This window comes from Pipistrellus hanaki (genome assembly GCF_964339955.1).
Source record: "Pipistrellus hanaki genome assembly, chromosome: 8".
In the NCBI taxonomy this organism is placed as follows: Eukaryota; Metazoa; Chordata; class Mammalia; order Chiroptera; family Vespertilionidae; genus Pipistrellus; species Pipistrellus hanaki.
Genome location: NC_140510.1, coordinates 35,110,511 through 35,124,959, shown reverse-complemented (window position 1 = coordinate 35,124,959; position 14,449 = coordinate 35,110,511). Strand labels below are relative to the sequence as shown.

Genomic DNA, 14,449 nt, shown 5'->3' with positions numbered 1-14,449 from the left:
TATATTTTCACTTTCCTTCCCTGCTAGTAACTAGTGGAAACTGTTGTGACCAGCAAGTCTGAACTAATCATTCTACTAAGAGGGCCTGGGAGAGAAAGAGCATATGAAAAATGAAACTGCAAACAAGGGTTTGAGAAAGAGACAGGAGTCTGCTTGGGTTTGCCTCCCTGATGATACAGTTCTGCCTCTTTCCATTGCATCTAAGACCCACCAGGTGTGGGCTGTGCCGCGGATCCCATCTGTGACCTTATTGTTCAGACGTTGTTCTGTTCCCTTTGTCTCCTTGTGCCCTCATCCTCAGTAACTGGTGCCAATTTTTTTTCCTGCAACTTGAAAATATGTAAGCAGCTCTGAATTTCCATTGTAATTAATGTAAAATTTTCAGTGTTATTACTGTTAAAAAAATTAGTGTAGGCATCTAGCTTAAAGTACTGACAATAAGGGTTTGTAATTTTGGACTTGTAAACTTGTAATATACCTTGTGGTATATTACTGAAGCAGACCGGTAACAGCAGGAACGTGACCGTCTCTTGTGTTACTGGTTCATGAGGATTTGTGTGGAGCTCGCAGGAATGGGCATTACAGCTGCCATATATAGGTTGTCCCTAAAAAAACATATACACACTTAATAGCTAATAGCTCAGTTTTGAAAACACCGTATTTTTTAAAGCTTTATTGTTGAAAGTATTACATATCTCCCTTTTTCCCTCCCACCCTAAGCCTTCACTACTCTATTTTCTGTGTCCATTGGTTATGCATATATGCATACAAGTTCATCGGTTGCTCTCTTCCCACCCACCCTCCCTGCCTTTCCTCTGAGGTTCAGAAGTTTGTTCCATACTTCCATGTGTCTGGATCTGTTTTGTTCATCAGGTTGTTTTGTTCACTAGATTCCACATATGAGTGAGATCATGTGGTACTTGTCTTTCTCTAACCGGCTTACCTCGCCTAGCATAATATTCTCCAGGTTCAAAACGAAATGTATTTTAATAAACACTGCCTTTATAATTATTCAAAGTGTGTATTCATTTTTTGGGACACACTATATTTAGGAACCATCCTCCTCCCCCCCAAAAAAAAAAAAAAAATAAGCATTATGTTCTGGTAAAACATTTTATTTTGATGCAGGGATTAGGAGATGAGAGCCCGTTGGGCCGAAGATAACGCGTAAACCACAGTGGGAGAAATTCATTTTTTGGAGCCCGTGGACAAACGATAGCCTAGGAGAATCCAAAAGAGTACACAGTTATATAAATGAGTTTATACACTGAGAGGTGATTATTATTTAGTAGTTGGTCAGGTGAGAGATACAAGACCACAGAATGAGGACAATGATCTTGGAGAAACTGTCTTATTCCTCCCCCCCCCCCCCCACCATGGGTGTATAATCCATTCAGTGACTCCCCCTCTTTCCCTCTATCCTTTTGCAGATGAGAAGCCCAAGGTGAACCCCAAACTGTACATGTGTGTGTGTGAAGGCCTCTCTTGTGGAAATGAGGACCACTGTGAAGGCCAGCAGTGCTTCTCCTCACTGAGCATCAACGATGGCTTCCACGTCTACCAGAAAGGCTGCTTCCAGGTGTACGAGCAGGGGAAGATGACCTGTAAGACCCCGCCGTCGCCCGGCCAGGCCGTGGAGTGCTGCCAAGGGGACTGGTGCAACAGGAACATCACGGCCCAGCTGCCCCCGAAAGGTTCGCACGCACTTGTCTGTTTCTAGATCAGGGGTTTTTGTTGGTGGTGTGCTGCTTCTCTGTGGGTTAAAGATGGGAGTGGCTCCGAGGCTTTCCTCCAGCTCTTTGAACCAGAGGCAGTGGGTGACAGGGAAGATGGTTCTAGGTGAAGAAGAGTAAGGCACCACCTGTAGAATCTAAAAGGAGGATGGACGTTCTTGGGGAAAGTCAATAAGGCGATGTCCACCCAAGGACATCTTGACTGGCCAGGTCTCTTTCAGCAGTCACACGCAGGTGGACAGCAGTTCCTGATGCCTTTCCAGTACATGAGCCAGGGTGCCATTCAACATTTCTGAAAACATTCTGAGTAGTCAAGAGTTGAGTGTGCAGGCAGGAAAATGAAACCTAAGACTTAGGTGCCTGAGTGGAAAACCTCTTCTGTATAAGGAAGGAGACAAAGAAAGGCTCACTCAACGCTCACGTCCTATTCCCAGGGATCCATCACTGAAACATGAAGCTGCGTGAGACTCCCCACGAACCTGGGAGTTGATGTGGAATCTTCTCTGTGTCATGTTAGATGTGGATTCCATAGCCAGTGGAAACCAGTCCTCCTCTGAACTTGTCTCCCCCATAAAACGAGCCTGAAATTGCTATCTCAGAGTTCCTACAAATATTAATGTATCTTAGTCTGTGTTGATTCACTCTAAGGCAAATTTACTTTTAATAATATCGTACATTTTTAATAGGCATGGTTATTTAATTTTGCTCTAAAAAAAGAAGGATTAACCCCAGAAATGGAGTAGGAGAAGCTAGTGGGAGCATCCATTGCTGGAAATGTCAGCCAGCAAGGGAGAAGACAGAAAAATGAAAAAGACTAATGCACGATCACATCACAGTAATTGTTGAAATTATGATGACCTTCAGGCGTACAGAAAAGGTTAAATTTTGATAAGCAAATAGGTTTGAATAATAACAGACAGTTTTTAAAAGAGGGATTAGGTATTTAAACAGTTACAGCTAGAAGGCTATGTGATGGAATACAGCTGTACTCTTAAACTTCGTGAGTTTACTTGTTATTAATAGAGTGGGGAGACATGAAGAAATGTCTGCATTCACAAAAAAAATTATATCTCTAGTTTGAAAAGTTTCTAGCCTCTGAGTTGTAATAGAAAAGTTATTTTCTTTACTTAAGGAATTCCTAATTTAATTAGAGAGGTATAATATTTATAATTTAATGTTGTATATAATTAGTTTTACACTTTATAGCACAAGTGATACGTGCCATGGGGTATTTTGCCAAGTGGTTGATTAAATTAGTTGGATTCGGAAAGTTAAAAGAAATGTACGAAGGAAACTAGGCTTGAGATTGGTTCACGGAAGGGGCTAGGAACATGGAAAATAGTAAGTCATATGTTGGGAAGAACGTGGCTTGGTGACAATGTCATGAAGGGATCTGAAATTCAGAGAGAATTATTGTTTTGGGATATTTTAATTATGGACCTTCACTATCCAAATAAGAAAATTTGATTGAACTCACTGAGCAGGTAGAAAGTCTTTGCAAATATTTGCTTTAGTGGTGTGTGAGTGTTGAGTGAGTGCATGAGCATTTGGATGGATAATGTAAGAAAGAATGCTCGAAGAGTCAGTGAATGATTGTTTTGGATGAGTGAATGAATGTTGAAGACATTGAGTAAAAGAACAGATGAAGGAATAGGTTCCTAGGCAAAATCATGATATAAAAAGGTCATTGAGAATTCAGCAACAAACATCTAGGATACGTTGGAGAGATTGGGCAGTTTGGTCTTAACTCAGCACTGTCTAGGGATCGTAGAGCATAATGTCTGTCTGCAAGGGGCTGATGATAAAATATCCGTACAGATCACATCCAAGTTAATAAGAGTAGCACTGGAGATTTGTATAGTACTCTATATTTTAAAAGCACTCTCATATACATGCTTTAATACAGTTGATTCTCAATGGAATTTTCCCAGTCGTGTCTAAATGAATACTAGATAAAATTACTGGGCTATTGGCCAGGTGTTAGGAAGTATGTTAGTTTTAACGCTTTGTGACTTGTGAGACTTTGTGGTCAGGATCTGGAGCTACCTGTTAGGGTATTGGTTATCAATATTAATAAAATAAGTAAACAGTGATCCTTACAACTGTTTTCGCCCCCATTTCCAGAGAAATCCTTTTCTGGAACACAGAACTTTCCCTTGGAGGTCGGCCTCATCATTCTGTCCGTAGTGTTCGCAGTATGCCTTCTAGCTTGCCTACTGGGAGTCGCTCTCCGAAAGTTTAAAAGGCGCAACCAGGAACGCCTCAATCCCAGAGATGTGGAGTACGGCACCATCGAAGGGCTCATCACCACCAATGTCGGAGACAGCACTTTAGCAGTGAGTTGTGACCCTAGCATCCCAGCCATAATGAAGATGGCTGAGGATGCCTTCTTATTTTGAGCATGAAAGCTAACCAGTAACTGGTGACTGGACAAAGCACTGGCCAAGCACTTCCTAAGCAAGCATAAGCTGCTGGCACCTGTCTGGTCTCCCCTGTTTGAGGACATTCATTTTAGACAGTGTTTATATTAAATGAGAGATGGGATTCATTTTAGCAGATTTTGGGGAGTAAGGGCAAAGGGCCATGTTGGCGGTGGGGGTGAGAGGGGAAACCTTGGAATTTATGGTACTCAGTTACTTTTTTCTTCTAGCAATAAAAGTGCTTTTATGAAAAGCACCTTTTGCTTAGTATTAAAAATCACTTTTCCTTCTAGATTATTTTTAACACCCTGTAATTTAAGACTTTAAAATTTGACATTCAAAAAAACGAAGCTATTAAATTTTTCACGCTCCTGTGCTGCCCCCTTGTGGAGTGCAGTCATGTGGCTAAACCAGAGATGTCCAGGAGAAATATGTGCAGTACATATGTAATTTTGAATTTCTAGTAGCTACCTTAAAAAAGGTAAAAACAAAACAAAACCCCAGATGATATTAATTTCAACAATATATCTAACCTAATATGTATGTATGTGTGTGTGTGTGTGTGTATATATATATATATATATATATATATATATATAGTTATCATTTCAACATATAATGATAAAGAATAACTAATAAACTGAGATTTCAAAATCTGGTATGTATTTTACACATACAGCCTCTAGTAGTTCAGACTAGCACAGTTCACTTGCTCAGTGTCAGCATGTGGCTAGCAGCTACCCTAATGAATAGCACAGGCTTAGAAACTATTGTATTTATATGCTTTAAAAGTACTCTTGTATATTTTTAAGACACAGGAAATCACAGTAAAAAGTGACTATCTTTTTTTTTACAATTTAAATTTGTTTTTCAAGGGTTATTGTTTTTAAAAATAGATATTTTTTATTTATTTCAGAGAGGAAGGGAGAGGGTAAGAGAGATGGAAACATCAATGATGAGAGAGAATTATTGACCCATAACCCCCATTGGGGATCGATCCCGCAACCTGGGCATGTGCTCTGACGGGGAATCGAACCATGACCTCCTGGTTCATATATCGACGCTCATCCACTGAGCCATGCTAGCTGGACTAAAGAAACTTTAAAAAAGTGGGAAAGGGAATTACTTGCTGTAAATGGCTTATCGTAAAGTGCAAAAGAGAAAAGTGTTAATGTTCTAAAAGGATACTATGCTGTGTCTGGTGCTTACTCTGAAAAAAAGGCATCAGCCTAGTGAGTGTTAGAGAGGTGTTAAAAACATACCCGTACCAAATCAAGGCTCCTTTTCATAATCTGATGAATTGAAAGACAGTCAAGGTAATCATTTTGTAATGGGAGTCAATGTTATTTAATGCCATGATCATGTGTCACTTAAGATCTCTTATGTTAAATCTTCTAGACCAGTGGTCTGCAAACCACGGCTCTTTGGCCCCTCTTCCACAAAATACCAGGGCCTGGGTGAGTCTATTTTGAAGAAGTGGCATTAGAAGAAGTTTAAGCTTAAAAAATGTGGCTCTCAAAAGAAATTTCAATCTTTGTACTGTTGATATTTGACTCTGTTGACTAATGAGTTTGCTTGCCGACCACTGTTCTAGACAACATGCTTAAAAGTGTCTGACATTTCTGTAGTTCAGCCTGACCTGCACCTTCCTTTTTACTGGAGAAGACTTGCCCTTGACAATCTTTGCAGCTTGGTTCCTACACCTGGACCATTTTTGGTGAGCTGTTAAAACATTGGGTGATAGCAGATCCAGACTGGGAAATGTCCCATCCTGCTGCCTTCCCCATTACTGGGCCACCTGTCGAATATACTTTTTGGTGTGAAAAAGGGGGAAGAACCCTTTCAAAGTTGAGCTTCCTTTCATCTACCTATTTAAATTGTAGCACAGCAAAACTGGGAAAAGAGGAAAGAGGGCATTTTATTTTAAAAAGTAGAGGATTATAGTTTTTTTGTTTGTTTGTTTGTTTTGTTTTGTTTAGAAAAGTACTTAGAGGTTAATTTCATATTTTGAGGGAAATTAATTAAATTTATTGAATTAGCAGCAAGAACATACAAAGCTGCTCGGGCTGGTGTGGCTTGGTTGATTGAGCATTGTCCCATGTACCAAAAGGTTGCTGGTTTGATTTCCAGTCGGGGCACATGTTTGGGTTATTGGCTTAATCTCTAGTAGGGAGTATGTGGAAGCTGATCCTTTTCTTTTGAGAAAAAGTAAGACTTTTTCTCAACAGTGTCTTTACAAAGCACATCTTACTAAACAGCTCTCCCACGTTGAGAAGCAGCCTTGGGCTCCCAGAATTGAAGTAGATGTTTGGATATCTTTGGTTGATTTCCTCCCCATCCCCATCCTGGGGACCGGGATTCTATATTATGGCAAAAATAACATATTAGTTTAATTTCCTGGATTATTCTCCCAAAATATTGGACAAATAAAGAGAAAAAAAGAACATCAAATAGATGGTTAAGGGGATGTGGAAGTCTCCTTCATCTATACTCAATTCCTGTTGATTATCCATTTTGTGGTTTTAAGGATCCTAAATCTTTCCTTTGGATATCCAGCTTTTGGTAATTTTGCTGATCAACAGTACTTCACAAAAGACCTCTGCTTCTTGGCTGCTTTCTAAGAAGGAAAAAATTTATGAATGAACTAATGGGGAATCTTTTTGATAATATGTTATTTGCTAGAACTAGATTTGGGGCATGGTTTTATGTTTCCAATGAAAGCTTTAGTTTCTCTATGAGTCGTGGCTAACTCCCATCAAGAAATGACACATAAGCCAAAACCGGTTTGACTCAGTGGATAGAGTGTCAGCCTGCGGACTGAAAGGTCCCGGGTTTGATTCTGGTCAAGGGCATGTACCTTGGTTGTGGGCACAGCCCCAGTGGGAGGTGTGCAAGAAGCAGCTGATTGATGTCTCTCTCATCAATGTTTCTAGCTCTCTATCCCTCTCTCTTCCTCTCTGTAAAAAAATCAATAAAATATATTTTTAAAAAAAGAAAAAGAAAAAAAGAAATGACACGTAAGGTGTTAATTTTTGTGACCCCTTTGCTCCTCACTCACTTGCAAGGGTAACACCTCCATCTGGGTAGCCCCTCTCTGCTGGAGGGTACCAGTTGAATGACCCATGTGGCCACTGGCATCTTTCTACTACAAGCAACCTGAGCGCCATCTGTTCCTTATTCCTAATTTGTGTATTTCTCATGAGAGCCCCTTAGTTGGTATGTCAGCTGGAAGGGATCCTCTGCTAGATACTGACAAGCAGAATAGAATATGGTCAGTTATGCCCAGCCTGGGACTTGAAGTTCTTTTCTCTTCTTTTTGCTCCACGTGGTCTTCGTTCTGCTACTCTCCCTGTGCTCAGCTTGGACTTTCTAATTCCCGTCTTTGACTTTGTCCACTCGACTTCTTTATATGTTTAATTCTAAATCTATGGGTGCATGAAAGGACCTCAGGAAAACCTTTTCTGTATCAGGGAAAGCATGGGCTTCTGGTTGTTCTAATAAAACCAGTGCTTCTGATAGCGGCTGTTCACGCACATCGATGGCGGCCAGTTGGGAGTTAGAACACTATGCATGCTCGTGCTCTAATTCGAGGGCTGTTTCTCAACAGTGTCTTTTCTCCTTGTCTCGAACCGCAGGATTTGCTGGATCACTCGTGTACGTCGGGAAGCGGCTCTGGTCTTCCTTTTCTGGTGCAGAGAACAGTGGCTCGCCAGATCACACTGTTGGAGTGTGTCGGTAATTCATTTTCTCTTCCTTTGCGGGTTATGTACGGTGTTAGTTGTGATCCTGGAAGTAGGATGGCACTTTGAAAAATCTGTTTCTTGTTTGCTAACATTCCGAGATTGGGGGGGGATGGGGGGGGGCAGGTAGCCCTGTGGGGTGGCTTTATCTCTGTTCTCTGTGTGACCTGTGTTGGAGCACCTAAACTTGCACACGTCCTTGTCAAGGGAGTCTGTCACCAGTTAGTAGAGCCCATGCTTAGTCAGTTGTATGTACACCCTTTGGGATGCCAGAAATGCTTGAAACGTGAATGAATAGCGCTGCTCCTTTTTTTAGGTATTGAATGATCCGAGGTTGGCTTTAGGACCATAAACTTGCTTATTGCAAGTTTCTAATTCCTCTCACTCTTTTCCTGCCTTTAAAAATAAGGAAATCATTTGTGTAAACAAGATATATGTATTTCTCTATGGCCACTCACAGTTTTCCATATAGAAACATATTTACGCGTAGGTGTAATCATAGTGTGTGTACAATTTGTGTCCCTTTTTTTTTTTTTTTTTTTTTAAATTTTAAGCTCACACACATTTCCCCTTTTTGTACACATCATAAATATTTTTAAAGACTGTGTAATAATCACCCATTGAAAGTTCACTTTTCTGTAACAGTACTACTTGAGAGATTTTGCACACATTGCTTCATTCTTTTGAGTCCTCAGAATAAATTCCTAGGAATTAGGATTTGTGGGCCAAAATTTATGACTTTTCTATTGCTTGTTTTATATATTGCTGGGTTGCCCCCTACAAACATGGTACCTAATGCTTTTATTTATTTTTATAATTTTTTTAAAAAAATTTTAAGTTGAATTTTAGAGAGAGAGGAAGGGGGAGAGAGAGAGAGAAACATCAATGTGAGAACAGAACATCTATCAGCTGCCTTTGCACACACCCCCTACTGGGGATTGCCTGACAGGGAATCAATCGAACTGGCAATCTTTCGGTGCATGGCATAATGCCCAACGAATGGAGCCACATTGGCCAGGGCCCTAATGTTTTTATTTCAAAGTCTCATTTTTAATTAGTTGTGGTGGATATTTGCCAGCCACATGATCGTTTTTATTAATTTCTCCTTTAGACGCCATGCAGAGATGACCACAGTAGTGATAATGGGTTGGCAACGTCTCTGTCCTCTCCTCCTGATTCTCCTGGTTCCTCTGGGCTGGACTCGGCAGCTTTCGGTGGGGGGGCTCCCTCCACCACTTGGCTGCTGTGCTCTGGCTTTTCTTGCTGTTTTCCTGGGAACCAGAACACCCCCAAGCCCAGAAGGAGAAGGGGGGCGGACAGGGATAGTAAGAGCAGCAAGTCCCAACTCAGGCACACAGGCGGTCAGCTGGCGCCTGTTGCCTTTTCTCTAGGTCTCCAGCTACTTGGCTGTTTTTGAACACCATTTCACACTGCTTCTCCACAGTGGAGAAAATAAAAATGTCCCCAATGTGCTCATTGCAACCAACCAGCACTGCCCTTTTGGACCAGCTAACATCTTACTGGATTATGAACCAGGGATTCTGGCTGGTGGTGAGAAGGCAGTGAAGGGAGACTCACCCCCCTCCCATCCCCATCCTTACCGTTCACAAGGCAGCAAGTCTCCAGGTCAGTCCTCAGAGATTGACCCCAGAGTCCAAAGGGCAAAATAATGTTGCACCTTTAAACATTTGTACTGTTTCTGGTTTAGAGATATTCTTCAGTCATTTTTGAAATGATGTAAATTCAAATATAGCATTTTGTGGGTTTAGAGCTAAAGACCTGAATCAAAGCAATGCCTTTTCAGTAGCTTATGGAGTTCATGCGCTATAGTTTAAATAAAAGTGTATGTGATTAATTGCTTAGATAGTATTTTATCATTATTGATTCAAAAGCAAAGGAACTGGACTTAGATCAGTTCTTTTCCAGGCGATGACCAGTGAACCCCTAAATTTCAAAGGCCTTTTCGGATCCTCTTTGTGGGGCTCCAAGGATAGGACTTTGGGCAACTTTGCGTCTGTTTTCAGGGATGTATTTATAAGGAAGCATTTGTAAAAATCAATTGACAACATAAGAGTTTGAGAACCATTGAAGTAGGTTTCTATTTTAATTCTCTTTACTTATCCTAACATTCATCTTTGTTTTCTTAAAAAAAAAAGAAAAAAAGAACCTTAAGGGAACTTTTTAGTAATAGCCACAATTCTCTGGGAAAATTTCCTCTCCTCCCTAATGAGACTCTGAGGACAAAGGGCAACTACTAACGATAAGGAAGGGAACCAAGGGCAGGAAAAGATTAGCCTATCATTTCCTACCAGCGGATTTTGTAGTATTTTCCCCCCAGCCTTCCGCTTGAGCTACAAATGCTGGGCAGTTGATTTTATTAACTGATTTATTAAAATTAATCTTGTGCTAAACACTATTGGTGTGACCTGACAAGGGCTCCCAACGACCACGTACTGACCACATTTAACATCCTTTTGGATTAGAAACTCCTATTTAGTAGGGACATTGTTTGTCATAAGGAAATCCAGATTGAGTGGTTTTGATCATGTTTCAGGTGAGTCACCCGGACAGACATGCTTTCTCTCTCCTTGTTTGGGTTCTTGGCGGCCTAGTTGTTCAGCAAAGAGCTGTCTTCCTGTCTGTGCAGGTGGTGCCACAGCTGCTTATTACCAGCCGCGATTCCCGGCAGCACTTGCGGGGGTAGAAAGCCCCACTGCGCTGCGAGTTGTATCTCCTGCTGCATGATCATCTAGGTGCCGCACACGTACCCCATGATTATACCCCGTGTTGATCCCCAGAGTCTTGGGGTAATTACCTCCTCCTCCCAACCTCCCTGCTTACCCCTTCCTATAATTAAGGAGAAGGGTGGCAGAGGACGCATGGAGCTGACAAGCTGACGGTTGTGTTGCCGCTGCCAGAGAGGGCAGGCACCCAACAGAACCATCACAGCTAGTCACCACGTTCTGCAAAATGTCTCCCCCGTTTGGTCTTTTCCGTGCGGCCCAGGGTGGCGCTGCAGGGGCTGTCTCACAAGCAAATACCCATGACCAATGTCAGAAATCAGGACTGTGCTGGGATTACGTGTTTAAGACTTTGCAAATCCTCTTTTGAACTATATCCTCCGCCAAGAAATCCTTTAGGGATGGCCGTGGCTGCTGCTTGTCGAACCCCTTCTCAGCGTTGCTTTTTGTGTGCTTGTCTGTGGATCGCCTTTTTTAACCCTTCCGAACAACACATCTCAAACTCAACGGTCTCCTTTTTGAAACATATAAATGTCTTTGTAAAGCCATATACGCGTTTTTGCCCTTCCACACCACACTGAAATCTGATGACCGGTACCGTTTTTCTAAGTTTTGCTCACTTTCATGTGCTTTTAAAAACTATGTGTGTTTCAGAGACTCTTCAATTGAGGAATTCAAATGTGAAACTTTATCATGTGCAGCTAATTGTACCGTGCCGATACTGAGGGTGTTTAACCTGTTATTACAGTGGAGTGGCTGGGAGGGGCAGGTTCTACCTTCACAGGCAAAAGGTCCTGGTCTTTGTATTTCCTAAATGGGAGTTTTCCCAGTAAATGGTGGGCGTGGTTAAGAGTTACAGGTATGAACTTTATGGGTGATGTCTTCTGTTCTGCCCAATGTCACCTCTGTGCTGCTTCCCGCAGGGAAAGGCAGGTACGGAGAGGTGTGGAGGGGCAGCTGGCAAGGGGAGAACGTGGCTGTGAAGATCTTCTCCTCCCGGGATGAGAAGTCGTGGTTCAGGGAAACAGAATTATACAACACTGTGATGCTGAGGCATGAAAATATTTTAGGTAAGTACCAGGGCAATTCCCCTCACTATCTTTATCTGGAAAGAAATAATTGTCAGGCCTTTGCCCTCTCTGATGGGGTGCATGTGAACTTGCCAGTCTCTCCTGAAAAGCAATATAGGGATCTCGCGAGTGTATATATACTATTTCATATTTTTAACACTAATTTCTTGATTACACCTGCGGAGAAGTGAAATTGGAAGGTTCTCTCAGTGATGAAAAGGAAATTGTTATTGTTCCCTCTTATTCTGCAGGTTGTTATTTAAACAACAGAAATATGCCCCCATATTGTTCACTTCAAGGCTTCCTCGGTGGTTCTGCTTACCCCACACCCTTGCTGAATATTTATTACTTGAATCAAACTAAGAAAGCTCTTTGGATGGTTTCCTAGAGATTCACAGCTCCCAGGGACATCGTAATTAAATGCACATTCCCTCAAACTAGGCATCGTTTTTTTTTAAAGCCCGGATTTACAGGGGGATTTAGCATACATTTTAATTTGGAAACTAAAGCTTAAAAACATTTGTGAAATATGTGGAGAGCTCATTGAAAATACTGTTATGGGATTACAAAGGGTGAGAATATTCCTTGCGTCCATTGGCGTGTATGTTTTTTGAAAAGTTTCTGCAAATGTGTTTATACTCATACATCCTTTATGAATGCTGCCTGGTGTGCTTTTTAATTGGTGGGTGTGAAGTTCCTATAGAATTTGACCTGTGGAAGATAGTGTGGGATACGTGGTGACTATTGGATTAGGTTTGGCATACACAAAGCTGTTGGCAGAATTTATTTCTATTCCGGTACAGTCACATGCAGTATAGATTTCAGTCAGTGACGGACACCCTATACAACAGTGGTCCCAGAATGGCTGGAAAATTCCTGTTGCCCAGGACATTGTAGCTATGGAAATGTTGTGTAGCACAACACATTACTCACATTTTTGTGGTGATGCTGGTGTAATCAAATCTGTGCTGCCAGTCGTATACAAGTATAGCGCAAACGGTAATGCACAATACATAATACTTGATAATGAATGGCTACATTACTGGTTTATGTATTTACTATGCTATACTTTGTCATTATTTTAGAGTATATGCTTTCTGCTTATAAAAAGAAAGTTTACTGTAAAACATTATGCCATGTTATGCAAGCAGCAGCCTCACAGTTTCTGTGTTTACCATGTCTCTTGATTGCATCATTTTTTTCTTGTGCTTGATTTAATGTCATTTTATAAATTTAGTGTAGCTTAAGTGTATGGTGCTTGTAAAGTCTATAGTAGTGTGCAGTCACGCACTAGGCCTTCACATTCACTCATCATTTCCTTACTCACTGACTCACCCAAGGCAGCTTCTTCTCCTGCAAACTACATTCATGGTAAGTACCCTGTACAGGTGGACCATATTTTATCTTTGACAACACATTTTTTACTGTACCTGTTCTATGTTTAGATACACACATACTATTGTGTTACATTTGCCGACAGTATTCAGTACGTAGCATGCTGTACAGATTTACAGCCTAGGAGCAAGAGGCTGGCTCTATAGCCTAGGTGTGTGGTAGACTATACCGTCTAAGTACTCTGCATGATGCTCTCATAGTGACAAACCTGCCTAACAACACATTTATCAGGATGTACACCCATTGTTAAGCAGTGCTCGACTGTACTGCCAATTTAGTATGAAACCTGAGCCAGGTTGTCTGCAAATGGTGGTTTGACAGTTGTCCAAAGCTTTGCTTCAACAGTATGTTCCAGCTCAGAATGATCTGTTTCTGCTGTTGGTTTTTGCCCTTCCCTTTCCCCTGGGGCCCTAGTCATCACCTAATCCCCCTCCTTTATATTGTGGTTCCTGGTCTCCCCTCTCCAATCCTTCTCTCTATAATGAGGTATCTGGGGAGCTGAGATACTTTTGCTCTACATGTCTGATGACTCTCACATTGCTTACAACATTCATGACTTCTGGGCCTGACATGACAGACACCCTGTCTTGGGGTCCAAGGGTTCTCTGAAGCATCCTGTACAAATAGACCCACATGCAGCCACCTGCAATTTTTGCCCTTCCTTGGGATTGCCATGAACTTACAAAAATGCTCTAGCTTTTTGAAGAAAGTAGAACAATATAATTCACACCTAAAATATAGTTTTTAAAAATCTTGCTTATTTAAAAGTTATTTTTCCTGAAGGTCCAGAGCAGTGATTTTCAACCTTTTTCATCTCATGGCACACATAAATTAATTACTAAAATTCTGTGGCCTACCAAAAAATGTATTTTTTGACAATCCGACAAAAAAATAGATATATGATTTTTATTGATTTACAAAATAATAACAATAACAACTATAATAATAATTACCTACCCTTTTCGCTTCCAAAAAAAAAAAAAAAAAAAAATCAGGTTCCTGTACCTGTATATAAGGATTTTTGGTACCAGGGATTAACCAGTCAGACACAACCTTAGTTTGTGACATGACCAATAAGATGTAACTCTATTATATGGCCTATATATTTTACTTATGGTTCAAGACAGGGCATTCACAGCATACTGTTGGCTGTTGTGATTTTTTTTTTTTTTAATGTGACAGTTTTAAGGAGAAAGAGGTCAGTGCCTCTGATTCAATAGTCAGGAATTGAATGTTTTAAAAATTTTTGCAGCACACCGAATGCCAGGGATGTAATCTGCCTACTTCATGTGGTTGTTGGAGGACTGCGTGTCAAGTACTTGGTGTGTTGTTAGCACTCAATAATTAATA

The 14,449-nt window shown here is 41.0% G+C and overlaps 1 protein-coding gene across 2 annotated transcripts in view; it reads left to right on the top strand.

Moving 5' to 3' along the window:
• ACVR1 (activin A receptor type 1) overlaps positions 1 to 14,449 on the top strand; it is a 138,238-nt gene that overhangs the window by 97,884 nt on the left and 25,905 nt on the right. For both annotated transcript variants that reach the window (XM_084891467.1, XM_084891468.1), the window contains exons 4-7: positions 1,431 to 1,694; positions 3,858 to 4,069; positions 7,789 to 7,888; positions 11,558 to 11,704. In XM_084891467.1, the coding sequence (XP_084747593.1) occupies positions 1,431 to 1,694; positions 3,858 to 4,069; positions 7,789 to 7,888; positions 11,558 to 11,704 (723 nt within the window). The remainder of the gene's footprint in view (positions 1 to 1,430; positions 1,695 to 3,857; positions 4,070 to 7,788; positions 7,889 to 11,557; positions 11,705 to 14,449) is intronic.